Source organism: Scardinius erythrophthalmus (assembly GCF_964197995.2).
Source record: "Scardinius erythrophthalmus genome assembly, chromosome: 25".
Taxonomy (NCBI): Eukaryota; Metazoa; Chordata; class Actinopteri; order Cypriniformes; family Leuciscidae; genus Scardinius; species Scardinius erythrophthalmus.
In genome coordinates, this window is record NC_138245.1 from 21,759,755 (window position 1) to 21,783,765 (window position 24,011).

Consider the following 24,011-nt stretch of genomic DNA (forward strand, 5'->3'; position numbering starts at 1 on the left):
TACATCTTTGCACACTTATGGTAGGACATGTTACTTGTCTAAATTCAGCAGAGACCTTCTTGTCAGTGAGCTATATCAGAGATACACTCATCTTTTTTGACCCTGCTTTCAACCTGGAAATTGAGTTTTACTTTTTAATGAGTTACCAAACCGGTGTCTGCCTTAGATAACACTATGTTATCAAACATGCCATCTCTGACAGCATCTTAACATGCACATTGCTGGTGTAAACCCAAAGGTCGGCAGGTCACTAACAGACATAACAAATGACTTACAGAGCATAGAAATCTTCCACATCTCATAAAACGATGTGCAGCTAACACTGCTGATTCTGAATATCTTATGCTTGATTGCATAAAATACAGCTGGAGCTCAGAAGCACCGCAGTGCAGTGAAGTGATGAAGAGGAGGAAGAGAGCTGTAGGAGTCATAGAGGATGAGGAGCTACAATAAGAGGGTCAGACACTGAGCTCTGTGGGAGTGCCTGTCCATTACTGTCTCTGTGGGCTGAGATATACCTGCGTTTCACAGCGGGAACGCTCTCTGGTAACCCCCCGCACAAACTCGCACGTTGACAGTTAGTGCACCCATCCGCCCACTCACCCCTGGCCTATCGCCCACCTCATCCAACACGACAGAAGGGCAGGCGGGGGAAAGTGGGTCAGACTGACCTCCTTGTCCTGAGTATCAAGCGCTCAGCGTGAGTCAAAGGGACAGGCCATGTCGCAGCGGAGTTCTTCATCAAGGACATACCGCAGTTCCATGCCTTCTCGGCCCAGGGAGCCCAGGTTACAACAGAACCATCCCATCAGTGCCCGCAAATCCAGCCTGACATCCTCACTCTACATACAGAGGAAGATTTTAAATTATGGCAGGGTTGGCCAAGAAACTGATGATGACTTGATCACAAGATAAAAACACATTTTAATGTCTGAAGTAGTGCTGCACGATTAATCGTATCGCAATCGCGATGTCAAGCCTAAGCGATTATATGACGCAAAATGCTGCGATTTTATATTAAATAAACAAATTAGCGCTGTTAACGCAATTAACGCAGCATCCGTTAATTTTTGCCATCCTTTGTAGTGTTACATGATCCCGCTCTTATTCATGCAAATGCTTTTAAACCATTCATGCGCGATAAGACAAAAAAGAACGCGTTGTCAGTGAATGTCCTCCTGACACACACACACACAGAGATAGACGCGCGCCAGTATCAAGTTCTCTTTCGCTGTAGAACAAACAACACACATGTATGCCAAAATGAACGCGCTGCCTGTGAATGTCCTGACTGTGACACACAGAAAGACTCGCGCTAATATCATGCGTGCGCACAAAACAGCATGCCAGAATACAGTTCTCTTTTGAGCTTGAACGAACAATAACACACACAATTATGCCAAAATGTCTTTTTGTCGAGTTCATAACATAAGAGTAGTCTTATGATGAACGTGAAGAGTTGTGACTCGTGAGAGAATGAGGCGAGTGTCAGATCCGCGTCTCTGACAGCAGCGGCTGGTCTTAAAGGGACAGTACACAGTAGCCACTAGTTATATCTGTCGCTAAAGTTAATCAAAGAACAAAGGGAACAGAGAAAAACACTCACTGCTCTTGACTAAAGAACTTTTTTCTTTAGGCAGATTATCACTAATCTGTGTGTGCATTTATTTTCCTTGAGAACCAAGCAAGTTGTCTCATGAAACCATTTGTTTATTATATCGCATATCGCAATCGAAATCGCAATATTGACCTCTATTATCGCAATATGACATTTTTCCCAAATCGTGCAGCCCTAGTCTGAAGGTCTCAATGTAAAGGGTCTCTATATGGCAAAGCAGAATACACATTCAATTCACGTCAGGCTATTATTGTGTTGTAACGGGAAAAGTATATACACAATACATTACAAGCAGTATGCTCAATGCACCAATTATTTCCAGCCCATATAAAAAATGTCATATTTTTATCTTTTATGAACACATTCTACAAAAAATAATATTATCCGCAGAACGTATCACAGAAATATTAATCTTTATTTCATTCTTATGGGATGTCATATGCAGAGTCTGCATTGGTTCCTAAAGAAACATTTAAAGGCAATTCGATGTGTAACGATACGATACAAATCATGAATGATACTGAACTCACAATACGATTCTATTGTGATATTACGATATTGCGATATCTCTCAGGTTTCAAAAAAAAAAAAAAATCTTTATTTGTGTTTGTAAGTTGAACAAAAATCTTATAGGTTTGAATTTGAAACGACATGATAGTGAGTACATGATGACAGAATTTACATTTTTGGGTGAATTATACCTTATAAATACAGAAAGCTAAATCTGGGATAAAACTAACTCTATATTGTGAATCATATCGTTTACATCAACGATACATATTGTCGCATTTTTATATTGTGACATCTCGATATAACAATGTATCGTTACACCTCTATAAAAATATGCTTAATTTAGCTTATATATATATATATATATATATATATATATATATATATATATATATATATATATATATATATATACAGTATATATATATAACATTTTATAAAGAATATCTTTGCTATATAAAAACAACACAGCATATAAAATTCATTAATTTAATATATTATGAAATGTATAGAACGGAATAAAAGAAAAAAAATATTTTATAAAGAAAATCTTTGCTAACTTACAAAAAAAAATTCATATAAAACATGCAGACACATGTAACAAATTGATGTTTCAACAACAATATTGTTTCATAGATACTTATTTGTTGGATAAAATAAAAAAATCTAGCATCTCAACACACAAAATAACCAGGTATATAATGTGATATCATTGTGTATGACCTAAGCGTGAATTGATAATTTGGGGGCATGTGTCTAACCACCAATCAAAATATGTTTTAGCACAATGCTTCATTATCATGCGAGAGGTGTGAAAAAAAAAGAGAGCAAGGTTGATTGAGTGAGACAGAAAGGAGTGTTTCAATACTACAGGGCATGGAGGACATCCCAAACACAGCCTGGAATTCCCAGCATTCCTCCTTATACGCTGTGTGTCTTTTCTGTCCAGTGTACCCGTTCCTAGTTCCACCCATCCCATAGAGTATTTTATATCTTTTCTCTCCAATGCTTTCAATATCTTTGACATATGGGCTTATCCGCAAAACTTCAAGTTCCCTCAACCACAGCAGTTCCCGACAAGCCTTTTGCAAACACAGAGACGTACACAGGCATTTCTTAAGTTTACAATATCTCTACACACGTTAGGGAATGTAGCACGTTGGCAGACTGTGTTTGTAGTGGGTGTGGGAAGATGCTGGAGCAGTTTTTTTTTTTCCATGTGTGTGGTGAGAGGAGGCACAAACGGTGCCCTTAACCAGACCCAAGGTGGAACGCACCATCCAGCTCGCAGACTAAACCTGCAAAAATATCCCCCCACCTTTGACAGACAAGCCATGCGACTGCAGCCTGGAACTGGATTTAATCCACTTAGAGCATGGAGAATCCCTCACCCTCGGCCACAGCGATGAGGACAGCATGACTGAGTGTGAGAGAGGCAGGAGCTGATAAGGTGCTAAGATGTGGGTGCCTCTTGTTAAATAAGAGCAAGGCATCACACTGGAGCTGTACCTGAAGTCTGGCACTGTTTAAACCTGGTATTAACAAGTCTCAGGTGATCCTAGTACAAAAAAGCCACAGAAAACAAGAAATATAAAATCACAACACTGACTGGCATACAAAATTAGTTACGCAAGTCTTTTGTAAACGTATGGACTTTCCAAACTGTTCCAATAGGACTGTTATTCTCACATGACAAAATTCATTGTTAGTTCAAGATACGTATGCACTAACAATTATTAGCAAATTGAACCTTACTGTAAAGTGTTACCAATATGGAAATACTTATACTGTAGCCTAAATCAACATTTAAACATTTTAAATGGGCCTCTGAGTACTGATACCTTAGTATATTCACTATATATCCGTTTTATGAAAATACAAGTTATTTATTATATAAATGGCTGGCAATCACATGAGGAAACACACACCAAAGCAGAGAAAAACGGCATTTCTAACTTCAGCTTCAAGACAAACAACCCACATTCGAGCAGCAGTGGACGACTAGTTTAACGATTTCTCAACTTTCTTTTTCAAGGACTTCAAAGGTATTTGATCTCTTTTCTCTTGGCATCTAGTAGCAGTGTGTTGGCATGCAACATTTTTAAAGACCATTCGTTCTCTGATCTTTACTCGCTTATAAGTCGTTTTAATAAAACATGAAGATTTTGCTAGCTGCAGCAAAAATGAATGCCAAGGTGAAAACCACAATAAACAAAGAGCCCCATTACACTGAGATCTGAATAGCTCACTATAAGAACAAGTCGAGAAGCGGTGCGGTCAATATCGGTGTGATGTAATGCCGTGTGCGGTGTACTCAGTGAAGTATTGCGATAATTAAAATTTGCAGATGCTGTACAAAGTAATATAACACCTTGGGGGACTGACTAATTCAGAGTTTAAATTAAACCCATCTTTCATGTAAAGTATGTTAATTTATAAGACTAATAATACATGAGTACCGTGGTAAGTGAGCCCTGAACAGATACTAGAAAATGCATGCAGATGATGGCACTGGCTCTTTTTGGGAATATTTTTCTCATCTTGACCAAATTAGTAAAAAAAATCCATCTGAGGAGACCTTGAGGACAGAGCCTGTGACTGTGTCAAATATCAAGTGTAAGTCTCTTTATTTATTTGAAAGACACAGGAGTGTTGATGGAATAAATAAATACCTTAATAACCTCTTTAAGCATCTTGAGAGTCTGGCTGCATGATCCTCTTATTTAAGAAGAGTTGAAAGTGGCAATGAAAGTCTTCCAAATGGACTTCCTCCTCTACATTAGAGTGTAGCTGTGTCAAACACTTTGCAAGGCTTTGCAAATTTTTCAATAGAAATACACACACACACACACACACAACTGTGAGACCAGGGTTCAAAAAGATACAAAGGATGACTATTCATTCAGATTTTCTTCCCAAATTAGGCTGGCTTTGTCTCCCATGGTGGTTTTAAAGCAAAGAGAGCTTCAAGACCCGACCTGACCTCTCTCTGGAGATTTCAAAACCCTCTGTATTGTTTTCTACATGTGTTCAAGGCTGCAGTACTTACCTTAGTTTAACAGTACAGAGTCCAATTTAAAACAGCAACCGTTAAAGGGTTTAAAATGTTTTGGGGAGAAATTCACTGATGTAATTTTGACTAAAAGGTCAAAAACTCATGAAAAGACACTTGTCTGGAGTTTAATTAATGTTCTGTAAAGCTGCACTTTTAGCAAGGCATGTTCATAATTCAGAGCTGAGAGCTCAACAAAAAGAATTTTCTTAATTTTCTAACAACCTTGAAGAATGACAAATTCAACTGAATCCTGCCTTGCTCAATGTCTCTGGTTTAGAGAGAAGATATTCAGAGGTTTAGCTTGACTGAGGTCTTCTGTGCTCTATAGTTATTGGTAGACAAAACAAAGAAACATGTTGTCCTACGTAAACTACAGATAGATGCATTATATTGAAACTATCACATTAAAAACCCATTATGAGATGCATTTCCTACATTATGCAAACCAGATATTCAATGAGAAATAAAATATGGGTGGAATTTGGGAATAGACTGGATTGTGAAAAGTGGGCGTTACACACCAGAATGTAGCAAGGTGGTTGGACACACACACACACAAAATATTTATATGACCGTGATGCCAAGAATAAGCATTAAGAATGCAAAGCAAATATTTTTTACTTCATGTTGACTTTAAGGAAAATGGTCGCTAAGACAATATAATATAATATAATATAATATAATATAATATAATATAATATAATATAATATAATATAATATAATATAATATAATATAATATAATATAATATAATATAATATAATATAATATAATATATCTCATTTATTACTTCAGCAGATTAGAAATGAAAAAGCAAATTTCAGAGAAATTAGAGATTAAAGCATGGGGCTTGGCAGATTTACCCCAGTTCCCAGACTAAAATGCATGTTAAAAATACAACTTACACATGTGTACTACTGTTCAAAAGTTTGGGATCGGAAAGGATTTTCAAAAAAAAAAAAAATCAATACTTTTATTCAGCAACGATGCATTAAATTAATTACAGTAAAGACAGTTAAAATGTTACAAAAGATTTCTATTTCAAATAAATGTTGCTCTTTTGTATAACGTATCTATCACGGTTTCCACAAAAACACTAAGCACCACAAATATTTTCAATATTGATAATAATAAGAAATGTAACGTGAGCTCCAAATCAGTATATAAGAATGTGAAGGATCATGTGACACTGAAGACTGGAATAATGATCCTGAAAAGCTCAGCACAGGAATTACATTTTAAAATATATTACAATGATTATTTTAAATATAACAATATTACTGTGTGATCAAATAATTGCAGGCTTGGTGAGCATTAGATTCTTCTTTCAAAAACATTAAACCTCAAACTTTTGAATAGCATTGTAAATAATAAGCTAAACCCCTCAGTGACATTACCTGCTAACAAACAGCAATAACCCATGTGCATTCTCGTTTCCCATCACTGTAAAAAATGTCCTTTGCTGTAAACATCTCAGGTTCTGAGGCAAGTTACATGTACATAATGTAAATGTCTTTATAATACATAGACCGACATCTGTCTTGTTTTTGCATTATTATAGCAATTTAGTATTTTACCAACAGAAACTGCAAATGATGCATAAAAAAAAATAAAAAAGCAATGCCAGAAAAAGAGGAGAGAAATATCTATCAATCAAAAGCCCAAAACAATTTTGCACCAAAATGAAAACATTTCCAAATTAGTGAGTAATCTGGTAACCCCAAACAGGTGGAGGTATAAAACATAAAAGCCATTGTGTATTAGTCCAGTAAAAATCAGGAATATCTCAACGAGGCAGAGGGAGAACTTGGCACTTATGTGTGGCATAGCTGTTGAGTTTTTAAAGAGAGAGCTCTTTGCTCTGCTCTGCTCTTCTCTGAGGAGCCACAGAAGGTTATGAAAGATTGCAAAGCAAAGACACGTCTCCCGGTTTATCCTCTCTGAAAGCCTTCGTGTGCTCTCAGTTCCAGATGAGCGATCTGATGAGAGCCATTTGTCAGGCCCTCCTCTTAATTATCAGCCGGCTCAGAGCGGCATCCTGCAACAGCCACCGACAATGGCACTTTGGGCCTTATTCAGCACTGCCTCAAAACTGCAGTCAGACAGAGACAAGGGGGAAAAAACAGCATTTGTCTGAGAGTGAACAGTGAAGTGAAAGATACTGAGCATACTGAGTTTAAAATACTTGTGCATTCTTCTCGACTATTATAGAAGCAGAAGGTAGAGCCGGCATATTTCCTCATGTCTCATCCCGTGGTTTTGTGCCACGCGGATTGGTGGAAAGGAAAATCATTTAAATGTTATAATTTAGGTCCATGCCAACAGATAAAACACAGGGTTAAGGAGTTGCGTGGGAGATGTCGCTTTATAATCAGGGCTACGAGGAAGAAAATGAGAAGACAGTTGGGCAGAGTGCAGATATTAATGCTAGGGGGGAAAAAATGGGTTTGTGGTTAGCTTCAAACAGCATTAAAAAACTGCAAGCAGTTAGTGAGCAGACCATCCAAACAGGAGTCAATTTGTGGTATTTTAAGGTTTGTTTACTATGTTCTAATGTTTTAAATAAAGAGACTATATATATAATTTTATATGTAACAAGTAAATAACACTTTCCTCTCACCATAAGACATAACTTAATATAATTCAAGAATCACAATTTAATTTCCTGAAGGTCAGCTATACACATTTTACAGTTTACATGCATAACAAATATGCGGAAAACTAATACAAAAATCTGCTCTTTCTATAAACTCAATTACATTACATTCAAAACTATCTGTTTTTGTTTTGTTACAGCATCAAAATGTAAACACACATGCATAAATCATGAGTAAAATCTAAGTAATTGTTGAAAATCTATACGTGCCAGTTTGTTTTCGCATCAATATTTTACGAATTTCCCTAATAAACGAAATTAATTATCAGGTGTCAAACTATTTGAAAATTAACATCAGAAAACAAATTCCAATGCCGACAGGCTATTCGTTTTAGAAAATGGAGGGAATTACATTTTTATATTATTATTAAATATACATTTTGAAATTATAAAATAATTTGTACATTTATAATCACCAAAATTTTTGCTCATAAATGGTTTTAAAAATCCTTTGAACGTTTAATTTGGTAAGACTTAAAAAAAGACGTGCAGATGATTAACTTTAGAGACAATGCAACACTGGCCCGATTGTGCAAGTAACAATTCCGTCAACTGCCCCAACTCCCGTTTCGAAACGCAAAAGTCACAGTGCGTCTGCAGTGCGCTTGACGCTTGCCTTGCGCAGATGCAATGTTATGTTAAGCGCATTTTAAAAGTGAGAGAGAAGACGCGGCGCCGCTGAATCACTCAAGCTGTTTGTGAAATTACGTCTTGCAGAACGTTTTAAAATGACTGATTTGATCTTATAATCTGTGTTGATTAATTTACTTAAACAACCTACATTCTAAAGTGAACAAATGCGGGAATTTCCCGCATGACAAGCATGAGACCTGCGGGAATGATTGAAATTATGTTCAATACCCGCAATCCTGTGCCGAAATTAGATCCGTGAGACTAATTTTGGTTTGGGTCCATGTTGTGATGTACATTTGGAGATTCACCAGAGGGAAGACTTAAATATGTAGCTGCAGGTAGGAGGTCAGTTTATTAAAAATCATATTCAAATTGTTTATGCATGCAGAGTCTGAGGACTTATATCTAGCTGGCTGTAAGAACCTCCAGGTTCTGGAAATCCATAATACAACATTATCATAAGACCGGTGTCAAGATGCAATATGTACTGAGCTTCTTAGGATTTGAAACCTGATTCTTCAACAACTTTTGGTCTAACCAAAGATATTGTTTTTAAACACTGTATGTTACTGAGATGCACCAGTCGACCGGCCATCAATCAGAACAGGATGGTTGCATTTTGGCTGATCTTGCACACAAACTGCACTGAAATAATTTCCCAAAATGTAATTTGTGTGGAAATATGACTAAGTCTGTAAACAGAACATTTACACAGGCTGGAGACGGGACACGCTGAAGACAGGCACAGCATGCTTACTGTTCGCGATCCTCTAAATATTGAAATTAAAATATATAAAAATTGAATTGGGGGAAGGGGATGTATATGAATTTATCTTGGAAGCGAACTGACTATTCAGAAAAGTTTTGATGGCTTTTTCTTTCCCTCTCACCTCCGTATAATGCCTAATAAACTAGTGTTTAGAAGCACAGCGTTGTTTTGTTTACAGTGGTAACCAAGGAAATACTATATCACTGCTGTTTCATAAGCGCCATCTTCTGTCAGAGAGTGAATTTGCATTTTCATTCAGTCCATCTGCTGTTTATGTTTTATGTAGCATAATGCCACAAAGCTAAAGTCAGACCATTCTAATTTAAATAAAAAACAACTGTTCATGTTACATGAGTTTAGCATTTTTGTTTGTATCATTATTAAAATGCAGTGGTTGCCTCTCAAATGGTTACAGATATTTTTGTTCAAGGCCAATTTGGCCTGTTATAGAGCAAATAAATAAATAAATTTGCTTAAAGAAAAAAAAGCCTAAGTATTGCTTTTTACCTAAATATCTTGATAGTTCTTAAAAATATAATAAATTCAGACACTGCACTGTAAATTTGTGTTGCCATATCGACTTTTATAGACTACCATTCAAAACTTTGGGATTGATACGATTTTTATATGGTTTTGAAAAGTCTTTTGTGCTCACCACAGCTGCATTTATTTGATCAAATATACAGTAAAAAACGTAATACTGAGTAATATTATAACAACTTTAAATAACTGTTTTCTATTTTTCTATTTTTAAAATGTAATTTATTCCTGTAATGGCAAAGCTGAATTTTCAGCAGCCATTACTCCAGTCTTCAGTGTCACATGATCCTTCAGAAACCTATTCAAATTATTATTGTTTAAAACGGTTGTGCTGCTTAAAGGGGTCCTATGATGTCCTTTTACGGTGTCTTGATTTTGTTTTTGGGGTGTACTAGAACAGTGTTTCTCAACTGGTGGGTTGCAAGACCGTTCTGAGTGGGTGTCGGAGTGTGCAGTCAAAGAAAGTTTTCAGTCTTCAAAGATCAGTTTTTCTGATGCGAGACTTTTATTTTGAAAGACGTGCATGAAAGCTGATGACACTTCTGTCAAATGCATGAGAAAAAACGAAAAACATTCTATCATTAGTTTCATAACTTGTTACAGAATAAAGTCTCTCACCTCAAATAAAGGAACTTTCCTGTCAGACGTTACATACAGTGCTCGTTGCGCTCACTCTTCAATTGCACACAGAAATGCGGTGGCGCGCTGTATATAACTTAACAAAATAAAAAGAAAAAAGAAAAGAAAAGTTGTGTGACTGTTCAAGTTTCTGTTTAGATCAGTATGCTCAATGTGCCTTTCATCATACATTATTATAAAGGGTCAAAACCAGAAAGAAATTATATTTTGAGATAATTGCCAATTACATACTGCAAAAAATGTATTGCAATACCACAACGCATCTTATTTTACCTCCACCTTTAGTATGCTCCAAATGTCCCAAAAAAAAAAAAAAAAAAAATCACTGGTGCTTTAGACTATTACATTTAAAAGCTAACAAAATGGGAGCAGGCCTGAACATTTAAGGGTCACCAGCAAACCCAGAGTTTGGAACGGCCGCCGTGCACAAGTGGCTGATGAAGCAGCGACAGAAGAGAGTCCTCAGCACCACTAGCAAACGCAGCACTCATCCATCGCAGCTGTGAGAGTCGCCATTAATATTACAGGTGCTTAAAGCTCCATCCAGTCAATAACCACTATTACAGCCAATGGAGCTAATGAGGGGAGTAGAGGTGACAATCCAGTTCCCATATGCACAATGCAGCATGATCTCTCCACACTACTGTAAGATGGGCTGTTATGTGAACACTTCACTGCGCTAGTGGCCTCCAATCAGCATGATCAGATCGACGGAATACAACTGTTCAAGTCAATGCTGACAATTAGGCTCTTTGAAAACAAAATCGATCTGCTTGAGGGTCTGACAGTGGTGAGACGGCACTGCACGCTTTCAAGAAAGAGCAAAAAAAACCTTCGGAATTCGGAGAGGCTGTTTTGGCAAACCAAGGGAAACTCAGCATTCATCTATAACTGCGGACTGACACAAGAATCCCTCACACAACAGAGGCAGTCAATCAATCAACAGAACGCAGAGCCGACACGCCGAAGAGGGTGCCAAAGGTGGACAGGGACCCGTCTTTTACACCTTTATCCATCTGAAGCTCGTACACCGACTTTCCCTTCAGGCAACGTTCTCCTTTAAACTGAAGTCTAGAAAACAAAACAGCAGATTCTTTGTGGTTTGACAAAGAAAGGGGCAAAAAATACTCAAGTTTCCCATTTTAATTCAACTTAACACAGATCCAAAAGTCACAACCCTCCTATAGAGTCCATTAGCAAAGTTAATGTAAAACTGTCAAGCACAACGACCCATAAATAATACATTGCAGAGGTGAGGAAAGGCCGGGTACCCTTCTGCTCACTGCAGTCCCTCCAGTCAGACACTCTAGCCCTCTACAAGGCCACATTAATTGTCTAATTCAGAGGCAATTAGTTGGCAATGAGAGGTTGTGGCCCTGCAGCCATAAGGAGGACAGAGGCTAGAGGAGGCGGCAACCAGCAGCAGTAGTTCTGCCCGTCTCTCTCTTCTGCTTGCTGACCAGACTCAATCCACTGCAGCCCACTTCACCTTGAAAAGAAAGACGACTGCGTACAGACTCGGGCTGTATATCTCATTAAGACTTTTCAGGGCCATGAAAAGTATTTTGGACACTTAAAACACGCTTAAAAAGGACTGTATATCACTGCCATTTGATAAAATATCAAACTAAGTAGCACCTGTGAATAAAGGATGATGTGCTGCAATATATTGTAATTCTATTGGTCTAACTAGTGGAGGTCTAGTACCTCTGCAGACAATGTAGGGAAAATATAAGGGGGAAAAACATAAATAAATTATTATAATAATAATAATAATAATAATAATAATAATAAAAAAATAATAATTTCTGACACTGGCCCAAGGTAATTTTTAACTTTTGTTTTAAGTCTTTTTCCTTCACATTCACACAGGTGATCTATCAGAGTAACACAGGTGTAGTTCATCACATTAACTATTGCATCTTATATTTATGTTAGACAAACAGAAAGGGCTCGATTGTTTTAATTATGAACAACACATCTACACTTTAAAATTTCAATTTAAAACGGACTTCTTTTCGAAATGCTTTACTTGTAAAGCGTGATTTGATTTGTTATCTAATGCAATCACATACATTCATTATGACTTCAGTGTCCAAAAAATTTTGGGGCTGCTGTATGTGCACCCTAAAGCTTTCTTCAATAAATTAGGATGGAAAAAGTGTATTGAGAGAACTGACACTGATAAATAGGCAATCATGAGTGAGGAATTGATGTGTCATATCCATGGCTGCTATGACCTGCGATTATACAGAGTGATGCAAAGATGCTGGAGCTTTGCCTGTCAATGGCTGTGGGACAGGAAGACAGCGTTGATTCCTGGCATCTCATCCATCACTGGTGGTGCTCCACTGCTAGGAGGCAGTGTCATTCTCCTGAGTAAAGGGTAAATTCTGTAAGGACATAGTGCCTGTGGATACACAAATACTGTAGTGACAAACTAATGATGATACCAGGCATGTGAAATGAATTTTCTAATCTCGAGATGATTATAGAAATTGGGTTTCTGGCAAAAATAAAATAAATAATCCAAAAGACACGTATTGCTTTGAAGCAGAGATCTTGTAATTTCTGCTGTTTCCTAGCGGGAATTTAAGTCAAAGAGGGCACAGGATCAAAAAAGCCCGGTCTAACTCATTAGACCTCAAAGTCGTGGCCTTCCCAGCTACCAGCACAGACAAACCAAAGTCACCCAAAACCCAGATAGTAAAAGCATGGAGCTCAATGACATTTTCGATGTGGAAGCTCTATGTGAAGTCCCTGGGCAGTGTGCCATATCCTCAGTGACACCACACACACGGTGCCACTCTGTCTGCAGCTCCTGCCTGCTAAAACCATGTCAGATGGGCATAAAATGAGATGAAACATTTCTGCCATGGCACATTTCCTATTGTTAAAACTCAGCATTGTACTGGTAATGCCTTGGCAGGCCTTCTTGATCTTTAAATTTGCGTCTTCAAAAAAAGACTTGACAAGAAGGGTAAGGTTTGCTAAAGAGAAAGTAACCGAGTAACTTATGGATAATTACATCAAAACACAAGTGCTATTTTGTATGACTGTGGTGCATTTGCTAGTATTCTGGAAGAGGTGTTCCTCACGCAAACTTCTATGCCAGTTACCTCAATCTCCCATTACACTGAGTCTTCATACTATTAACAAACATTTTCTCTCCTCATTCACAAATACGAGTAGACAGAAAGACAGAGGATATAGTGACAGTGATATATAAGAGTTTCCATGATAATGGAAAAAAAAAAAAAAAAAAAAAAAAAAAAAAAAGATTAAATTGTAGTTTAATGTGGAAATTTATTAATTTAATATTTTTCTTTCCTTTAACGCCATTCCAGCTTTTATGGCTATGTTCATGGCGAGAGCTAGGTATAGTTATTCAAAAATAAAACTAATTGTCAAGTTCTACTAACTTTATATAAAAACAAAATTGAATACATACTAGTCTCAGAAGAGGTGTGTGTGAGTCACTATGTAAGAATTGCATTAATATATATTTGAACAATTTAATAAATACAAAAATAAGCATTATTGTCACTGACTCTATAACATCTGAAATGTGAAATATCTGCATTTCCACCGAATAACAGTTCTATAGGAACACCGGATTACTTTAATTATAGACAATTCATTATTTCAAAACAATGACCAGGAGGCCTAGAAGAGGAGAATCCATGACACACAATTCATTAAAAATCTGAGACGAAGAAAATCTTTTTCAAAGTGAACTGCACAACCATTTATGAAAATTACAATTTCATTTTTTTCTTCTTTGTATAATGCCTGCGGCAGCGACAGACCGTCCAACTCCAGCTTAAGCAGATTTCAGAGAGTAGATTCTGTGTTAAAGGCGGATTCCAAGGACCAGACTCTATTTATAGCATGTGCAAATTCATCATGGCTCAGCGCCTCTCTCTTGGGGCCAAATCACAGCAGCGACGAGAGGCCATGTTCAGGTCATCCCAGCCTCAATTAATAAAGAGCCGGGCATCCTCGGCAGAATGAGGGAAGCTGCTGACTTGTTTAAAGGTTGGCATGATAACCGTGCTGAAGATTTTTTATTTATTTATAAAGTGGTTTACAGAGAAAAGCAAAAACAAGTATCTTAAGCAGAAGATGGCAATTAACTTCTGCGGGGGAGGAGGGAAAACGTACGTAGACGGAAATATGAAAACAGGAAGTTGAGCAATAAGGTACGAGAGGACAAGCAACCCCTTCAGCTGTGACTATATTCAAAATAAAGCATGCCCAACAAAGCAGTGGATACATAATAAAAAAAAGAGCACAAAGCTTATTAACTTACCGTATTTTTAGCTATAAAACAAAGCAGTTCAAAATCTTCATCTGTTTTTAACCCCTAAGTGTCTGATGGAAAGGTGGCTGCTATTTTACAAGCAATAAGAAAAGCTAAAGAGGCCGACATTCACAGTTCACCCAGGATTAAATGTTCCATGTCAGGTATTGACTGTGTAACAAGTCTCATTATCACTGCAGATTGGGTTAAATCAATCAATGAAGGACAAATGATTGATGTTTAGTGAGTGAAGTATAAACCTACATGGACAGTAGGGATCATTGGCTTCTTGCTGTCTGTAAACGCTTACTCACAATATATATTTGTATTGTACTTTTAAAATAAAGCATGGACACGACAACTCAAAAGTAACAGCAGTTACTGATCATGAAAACAATAGCGCAACTTGATTATTGTTTTTGAATAATGGTCTGGTCAGAGCAGCAACCACAAGCAACTGCAATCACAACGGGGCGTTTTTTTTTTTTTTGGAGTATGGGAAAACGTTTTAAATGACAAGCAAATAAATTAGAATTTTTAATAGATGAAAAATAACAATATAATAACATCGAAGCAATCCAAAAGCAACACACAAACAACAGTTGTATTGTAGTTGTACCCTATAGTAAAAACAAAAAAGTCTGAAAATCAGCATAGTATAGAGTTAAAATGATTTCTGAAGGATCATGTAAGACTGGAGTAATGACTGACGTCGTCATACTAGTCAGAATATGAGTCTGATACTGCTCCATTGGGCTGTGATTATGGGGGTGTATTTCAACCGAACCAGGAAAGAAAATGCCTCCGCACTCAATTGGATAGACCTACAACCAATCAGAGCAAGTGACTCAACTGCACGCACACTGGAAGTAGTAGAAGATGAGATAATATTTTTATTTATTTTTAATATTTTTTATAATATTTATATTTTTGAGAGATATAGTAAAATGTGAATGCATATACAAACAAGTTCTCCTTTTAGGATTAGAACTCGAAAATACAGCAAACAAATCTTATCGCAACCCAAGCGCTCTTTGGTGACGTGGATGATTACGTTACTGTTGATCATCTGTCAATCATCGTATAAAGCCCGCCCTGACAATTTGATTGGTCAGAACAGCTCTGGTTCGAGCATAGTTGCTCCACAACGGATCAAGTCCTGACCGAACTTCCTGACCTCAAATTTTGTGGGTGGGGCTAAGTTCGGCTGGCATCCAGGCTACAGCTTTGCCATTATGAATAAACTGCATTTTTTCTAAATTAAAATAGGAAACAGTTATTTTACATTAACAATATTTCACAATATTACAGTTTTGATCAAAGAAAAAGCAGCCTTAGAAACACTTAAAATAAGAAACTTTAACCATTAAAACAATCTGAATAACCCCAAATGTTTGAACGGTAGTGTACAGAGAATGACAATCTCTCCCTAGAATATTTAACTAGTCGTTTGATCTACCTGCCGAGTACTGAAGTAGTCAAAAGTAGTACATTCCCTTTTTAAAGACAAAGAATAGATCATGACTGGTTACAGCACAACTGGATAAAATGCTTCAAGACGTCAATCTCTTCCACAAGCTTTGCCAAAGTCAACTCTGTGCTTTGCGAGGTGTAGCGAGTGCCCTCTCTGCCAGCTCCACCTGGTGAGCCGCTACGCTTTCTGCCCACCTACTCTGAGTGAGCGGCGGGGTACGAGTGGGATGGGGCAAGGTGAGGCTGGTAGGCGGGCGGCCAGGCGGGAGCTTCCTGACACGAGAGCCAGACAAACAGCAGGATCAAACTGGCTAAGGCATGATTCACCACCACTCCCACCACCGACACAGCCACTTCTGCTGCTACCACAATTAAAAACGCAGAGAGATAGAAAAAGGCTGCGTACTAAATGTATGCAACAACACAGGACCAATAATTGCACATTAGATGATCAAATCTGATGCACTAAAGGTGACTGTATTTTTAGAAAAAAGAAGTCTAGGAAAGAAAAAAAACAAATCAGGAAGCCGTTTAAAAATGAAATGCCCGACCACGTAATGATCCTGGCTAGAGGATTAAACTGAAAATCAGAGTGCGCTGAAGCAATTTTACATCTTAATATTCCAAACCCTGCATACCAAGCCTGAGTCGAGAGATAGGACGAGTGCAATACCTGTGCTTCCACATTTAAATAAAAGCAAGGGGAGCTGGGATTTGGGCTGTTTAGTTACTTAAGAGATAGTGTTCCCGGCTTGCAAGTAAATAACGCCCTGGGGTGGTGAAGCAGTCCCCCAAATCACTTATTAGGGGAAAAAAACGGTCAATTGCCCCTGGCTTCCATTATTATGTCGGCTGCCCAGCAGTGGGTGCAACCTTTGATCTGTTTAGGTTGGTGAGCATTTGCATTTCATAATGAGATCAAAGAGGAAGGTTCGGACACTCCACAAGTGCCAACAGCGGTTTTAAACAGGGCAAGACTCAAACTCGCCTATTGCATTTATCCATTTTTGCAGGCCGAAACAGCTTTGGAGTGTCAACGGCTACGCCGTTTGTGAGGAATTATGCATTTGCACACTTTTTCGCCTGCATGCAGGTGTTGAAATGGGAGAATATCATGCCGGTAGCGACAGCAGAGATTCAAGAACAAACATTGAGCATATTTAAACTGGTTAAGATGCGAGAACTACTCTGGATTTTCGGCGGCGTTTCAGACGAGCAGTCTCCTGCACATTGAGATTCAGACTCAGGGTTCAAAAGCGGGTAAAGCGATGACCTGAAAAGCCACCCGGCCTTCCCGAAGCACTACTGGTAAATCATAAGGGAGCAATTAGGCGAGAAAATGCCAGAACCGCATTGTGTATTCTAAAAAGCAGCAGCCGTGGCAAAGCCATCATAAGCAGGCCGCGCTGTCACATCTGCTAGCGCCGCACGTTTTCAGAGTGCCTGATCAGATTACGGCCTGCTCTGTGGCTGGATTACAAACCTGTTGTGTAAACAGAGATTGAAAATTCTCGGCGGATAACAAGAGCTTTCGCATGGCTTGGGTCTTCCATAATCCTCCAACATCCATACATTTAATGCTTTTAAACTGAGGTTTAGCCTGGTTGCATTCCGTTACAGCTTCTATATAAGTGCTCTGAGGTCAAACGAGATGAGGATGCTGGAACGCTCGGATCAGGTGGGTTGCGATGGCTTTCGCTTTAACCAGAGACAGTTTTTGGTGTCAAATGTAGAGACTCAGAGGGTGACTGGGTGCTAAGCATCTTGACAGAATTAAACACCTCATCAGTGACAAGTGGGTTTGACGGGGAACAGTGAGCCTCTCAACCCGACAGATGTCAAATTAAATCTAATTTGCTCTTTCACTCTTTACACTTCCATGGTAGCTTCCATGCAGATAACTTGGAATTATGAGAACCGGACAAAGACGAGTGTATTACATAAGAGCTTTCAATAGGGATGGAGGATTACTTCTAGTGGTGACAGTCTAAGCAATATCTTGTGTAGTGGCTACAAAATTGAACACCACCCTGCTGCTCCAAGGCAGCAATACTGGATTGTTTCATTCAAATCATATACAAGAATTTGATCTTTAATACAAACCACTGTGGGATTGTGATTTATGTATAATCATACCTGCATATAAATACTATAATACTACTAATAATAATAATACTAATAAAACAGAAAGCACTCTTGCATAGGTCATATTTTTTGGAGGGCTGATAAAAAAAGGTATTGGGTCACAATCAGCTACAAAACTGAAAAGCATCTTGTGTGTTATAAAAGTACAAAATAAATAGAATAATAAAAAAAAACTTACAGAGATTAGTTTTCTTTACCAGTGAGAGTTCATTGATGTGGTGACAATAGCAGATGCACAAATGTTATACTATGCTTTTTAAAGATATCACAGAAAGATGAGCGGGGAGGAGAAAAAGTGGCATCTACATCTGAGTTGAATTTACCTTTCCATGAGGAGACAGTGAGTGAAGCGGCACCTGAGGCTTCCCATTTCCTGGACACACATTTTTCATCACTGGACTGAAGTAGTTAGACTTCCACAACATATATCCGCACAATGCCAAATGATTTTGTCTCATTATGTCAGCGGAAAATACTCCGTAATTAAAGGCATAAATTAGGGTCAGACATAATTCTAGAATTAAGAGCAAGACATCATTCAAAACTGTTAAGAGTCTAATTTTGTGTACACTACTCACAATAAAACAAAACATTGTGCTTTTGTAAAATAAAGAAAACAAACAGGATGTCGCTTTCTGCCATCATGGTTTTCTTCACGTGAAGTTAGTGGAGCGCGTCACAAAAATGTATCGAAACTCAAAGTACAGGCTACTAGCAAGCTCTTGCGTGCCAGGAAAATGACTCTGGACCCTTATGTGCTTTATCCAGAATTTGAACCACTTCATATTTGATGTGTCAATTTATTTTTATCGCTACCGTAGACATACATAAGTGTTTAGATCCAAGCTATAAACTTTGATCCAAGTACTTCTGATATAATTTGAACATTTGTAACATGGAAATGATGATAATGTGTTATTGAAAAGACGTTTCATACCTATACATTAAAACTGCTCTCTCTGGTTCAGGGACAGAGTAAACGCAGATTTTAATGTTCGCTGTAATCGGACTTGTCAAAGGTTTAATAGAAAGCCGTGTGTATATATATATATATATATATATATATATATATATATACTGAGGAGAATACTAAACCATAATGAGCGTTTAATATAGGCATTGTATAGCCTATTCCATGCTTAAGCGCACACATAAAGCTTAACGTTAGAGCGAGCAGCCATGTAAAGTTGCAACTTACATGTTTCAAATGATAACCCAAATTTGTGGTCGATGGACAATAGGCGAACATTTGGATTTCCTGAACGACATACCACAAGGACCCGCCATTAACGATCTGTCCCTCACAGACTGCCTGACTTCGCAAGGTTTTTTTTATTTTTCTGGGACTAAATGACTAATACAATTTTGGTCAACTAAGCCTCTTCTAGTCAACTAACATTAAGTCGAATATTTGGGGGCAGCCCTAATTATTACAAAATAAAATTATTAATTTCTTTGTAAAGAATATCTCACTGACCCCAACCGTTTAACTGGTAGTGTATAAGAGAAGTCATCCTGCACACTGCTATAACTTATAAAATACAAAAATGTCCACTTATAAAGCCAAAGACAGAGTAAATACAAAATTGAAAAGTTCTTATAGAATAGAAATAATCTGTTCAATTTATTTTATATATTTGAATTGAAAAAAAAAAAAAAAAAAAAAAGAACATACACAGATGGCTAGGAAAAAAAAAAACAAGTGGCTTGAATTTTTTTTTACCAGCCACAGAAAAAAGTTAATTGGTTACAATCCTACTCTACAGTAACTGCATGTGGTAAAATTAATCTCAAACTGCATATCTGTCTCCCCTAATACTGCATATTTTTTGACCTTGATGAATTATCTATTCTTATTGACAGCACTTATTGATCTTTCTTAAAAGTGGTGGCTAATGGAGTTCTATTGAGATGACTAAATGAGTTGCCGCCGCCTGGATTAGCCCAGTCTCATCTCTCCGGCACAGCTAGAATTATCATAGAGAACAGACGTGTGCGTGCGCTGGGTCGTAAATTCCTGCTGCCGACATCTCAGGGGGGTTGTGGAGAGATGGAGGGCGATGACTGCACACAGACCTACATTCACCCCAGCCACACTCTGTATATGTGGAAACTCACAAATATAGCAGCGTGCACTTCAGAGACAAAGGATCTCTCTAAAATAATAGTCGATGGCGGTCGGAGTGAGATTCATGCTCTCCTGCCTATTAAAAGCAACACTCGTATTGCTGTTATACAATTCTTAACACCAACTCCATAGATCCGTTTTCCCATCAGTACACACTCTTCCGCCTAGGAGATGCGTTTCTGCTGCAATATCCTGAAAGCCATTTTACACATCACATAGTAGGACAGCAACATAGCACTTTCAGAGACTGGCCGGCATTTGATTTCAGCTGTATCTTCAACCTATAGATTTATAAATTAAAAAAAAAGAAACAAAACCACCTTCAATTATCTAACTTAGCCTTCGTATAAACAAATGAATGACAACACACTACAGAATGTATATTTGGCCTTTTGTAAATTGTTAGGCTGCTAGATCTTTAATATAATAGCTGTAACAATACATGATATAGAGATGGAATGTGGCAATTAACGGCCATCACTGACAACAGCAGTGTGTCGCCTCTTTCCACAAGGCTTTTGAAAAAAGGCTACATTCCAGGAAAATGGAAAGCCGTCTCCCGGTAAACGTGTCAGGGCAGCAACCTTGTACAGCGATTTCAGTGAAAACCGCAGAAATCCATTTGTTATGTCTGTCCAAAATGCATTAAATTAGAGCCATCTTTCCAGGTACCACGGACAAAGTGTGAGCACGTTTCTAGCAAGAGAATAAAAAGGTTAGTCTTTAACGAATAAAAGCACCACACTGACCCTCAAACTCACCCAAGATATCTGCAAACAAATCTTTTGAAGGGGAAAAAAAACATTTCATTAGGCTCCTGGAGGAGAGAAAACTTTAAGAAATAGGATTGATAAATAAGCAGAAACTCTAAAGCTCTATAATTCACAGATAACAATAGGGGTGGGAGTTTATAAAGCTGCATGTTTGATTTGTCATTTTGATTACAGTTATCAAGTAAAAACTGCATCTATAAAAATATTTTAAGGTGATTTTTAAACTTGCAAAATCATCTGTTGCTCTCGTATCTACATGGACATCAATATCCGTTTCATAGCAGAGCAAAAGAGGGTGGTGGGTGTAAAAATATGCTCACCAACAGATAGACACACACACACACAAGCACGAACAGGGCCGCGTCTCGCACGGATATGAACCACATACATCTTGTCAGTCTGCAATAAAGCTGTGCTACCAATTCTATTGCCAATAAATGTCAACTGATTGGAAAGCTCATTCTAATATCAATTTCCATCTCCGCTCTTTAAAAGGCAATCAGCACGGCTTCATCTCTGTATATCATATGCTCCTTGAGATGGTGACACAGCAATGGCTCTCTCCAACATAATGGACTTCTATCAAGGCATCTGGCATCAATAATACAAGCCATGAAAGGGAGTTTTTTTTCTTCTATGGCTTGTGTGGCTGGATCTGGCTGGGTGAATATCAACACACTTCCTTCTCACACTTGTGTCTGCAAAAAGAGCCTTTATTTTCTTGTGTCTAGAGAGACAAGATACTGTGTCAAATATTAATGGTCATAAACATATCCGAATGGCGCTTTGCAAAATAGCAGCGTGGCTGTTGCTTTGATATTTTCTAAATGTTCCTTGGCGAGGAAAGGCAGAAAAAAAAAAAGCCTTGACAGCATAAGAAATGAGAATAATTTCACACATTAACCTTGGCAGTCTCCTCTGACTAAATTCAGGGCTGATTTGGTACACTGATTGAATTTATGTGGAGGGACGTCACTCATGTGCATGCAAATGTCTCTGACGGGCAGAAAGCAAATAATGACAAATTAAAGGACGCTTACAGTCAGCACTTCGCCCCTTACCTTCCACCCGCTGCCGGCTTCCCTGTAATATGGGAAATTGTCACAGATCCACTGGTAGATCTCGCTCAGTGTCATTTTCTTCTTTGGCGAGCTGTTGATGGCGAACGTGATGAGGCTGGCGTAGCTGTACGGCGGTTTGCCGTCCTTGTGCTGCTGCACCTCTTCCTGGTCCAGTGTGGTGTTGGGGTCCAGCAGGGCGCTCTTCTTAGCCATGCCTGGCCCGTGAGTGTTCTGGGCGTCTGCTTTCTGAATGGCCGCCCGCATGGTCAGCTGCGGCAACCAGTCCATGGAGGTCAAGCTGCTCTCCAGCTCCGACGTCATGATGGCAGGTTGAGTGTCGGCGGCTGCGACGAAGGAGGGGTGACGATCCGGTGCGGTGAGAATGAAGGGGCTCCCTCAGATCACTGTTTTTGTCGGTGTCAGTCAAAAATGAAACCTGTGGAGAAGAGCAAGAGAGGGGATCATTATATTGCCCGACACTGTCAAGATATGAGTGATTGCTTCTGAAGCACGTCGACACTTCAATAGTTAGAACCACTCCAGCTGGAACCAATGTCATTTTAATTAGCACATTCAAACAGGCAGCGTTTCTCTTTGGAGAGAAGCTCCAGAACAGACGCTGATCTGCAGACAAACCAAAAAAAAAAAACACTGAGCTGAACAGACTGGCCAAGCCGTCTGACCCACCTCCTACCTCCGGCCTGCACCCTGCAGCTGACTCACACAACAGTAATCCGAGCCGCAAACTGAGTAAATGCTGCGGAATTGTTTTCACAACTGCCAGCCAAATGGGGGATTGGTTCACAAGAAATTCCAATTCTCCTGAGGGTAGCGTAACCCTTTCTATCTCCCTCTACCCTTCCCCCTCACCATCTCGTCTGCGTTGTAAACAGGCCTCAGAATTGTCGTCACTGAGCGACACGGGCTCTTATTCCCGTCTGCGGCTGCACCCTACACCCACAAACAACCTTGTGTTTTAGGCACGCTGCCCCCTCCGGTTTAAAATGGCGCGAGGCTCGTCCCGTCGCATAGGTAGACGGTCAGACGGCATAACCCATCCACACTCTATAGAACTTATTATCGTGAAAATGACAACACGACGGAAAAAAGGCACCAGGGGAGGGAATATCCCAGATGTTATTCAGACGAACCTCAGTTTAAAAATACCTCCCCGGTTCTCTCGGGAACCGAAAGAGACGCCCTCATTGAAATTCCTCTAGAATGGCGGAAAGCGAGCACAAGCCTCTGAAATCTGATAAATGAGATGTCTGTGAGGCCAGTTCTATGACAGACACTTTTTTTTCATCATTGTGTCATTTCCATAAAGGTGAGTCATGACCCTCTAATTTAAAAGATTTTTCCCTGCATTAGTATGGGAACCTCTGATCTAGCTGTATGAAGTGCAAACTTAAAATTCAAATTTAGCATCCTCGTCGTTCACATGCAGGAAATAAGCGCCTTTGGGCGCTTGTTAATTAAATTAAATCAAATCAATGCACAGTGGACTCCTCAGCTTTTCATGCATCCAATCTGATCTTCACATAGACTGCAGAAATAAACTGCATCGACAAACTGAAACTGCTGCATGTTCCAACAAACAGGCAACCATCAAGCATCCCAAAAGCAATGCCAGGCAGACGGCAGCAAAAACATATAAAAGCTAAGGCAAATAAGCATTTGGTAAAATATATAGCCTAATCATGATTTT

The 24,011-nt window shown here is 38.7% G+C and overlaps 1 protein-coding gene across 2 annotated transcripts in view; it reads right to left on the minus strand.

Annotated features, from left to right (window-relative positions):
* The window catches only part of foxj3 (forkhead box J3), a 104,705-nt gene that overhangs the window by 31,100 nt on the left and 49,594 nt on the right, over positions 1-24,011 (minus strand). For both annotated transcript variants that reach the window (XM_081358471.1, XM_081358470.1), the window contains exon 2: positions 22,304-22,739. In XM_081358471.1, the coding sequence (XP_081214597.1) occupies positions 22,304-22,624 (321 nt within the window). In that variant the 5' untranslated portion in view covers positions 22,625-22,739. The remainder of the gene's footprint in view (positions 1-22,303; positions 22,740-24,011) is intronic.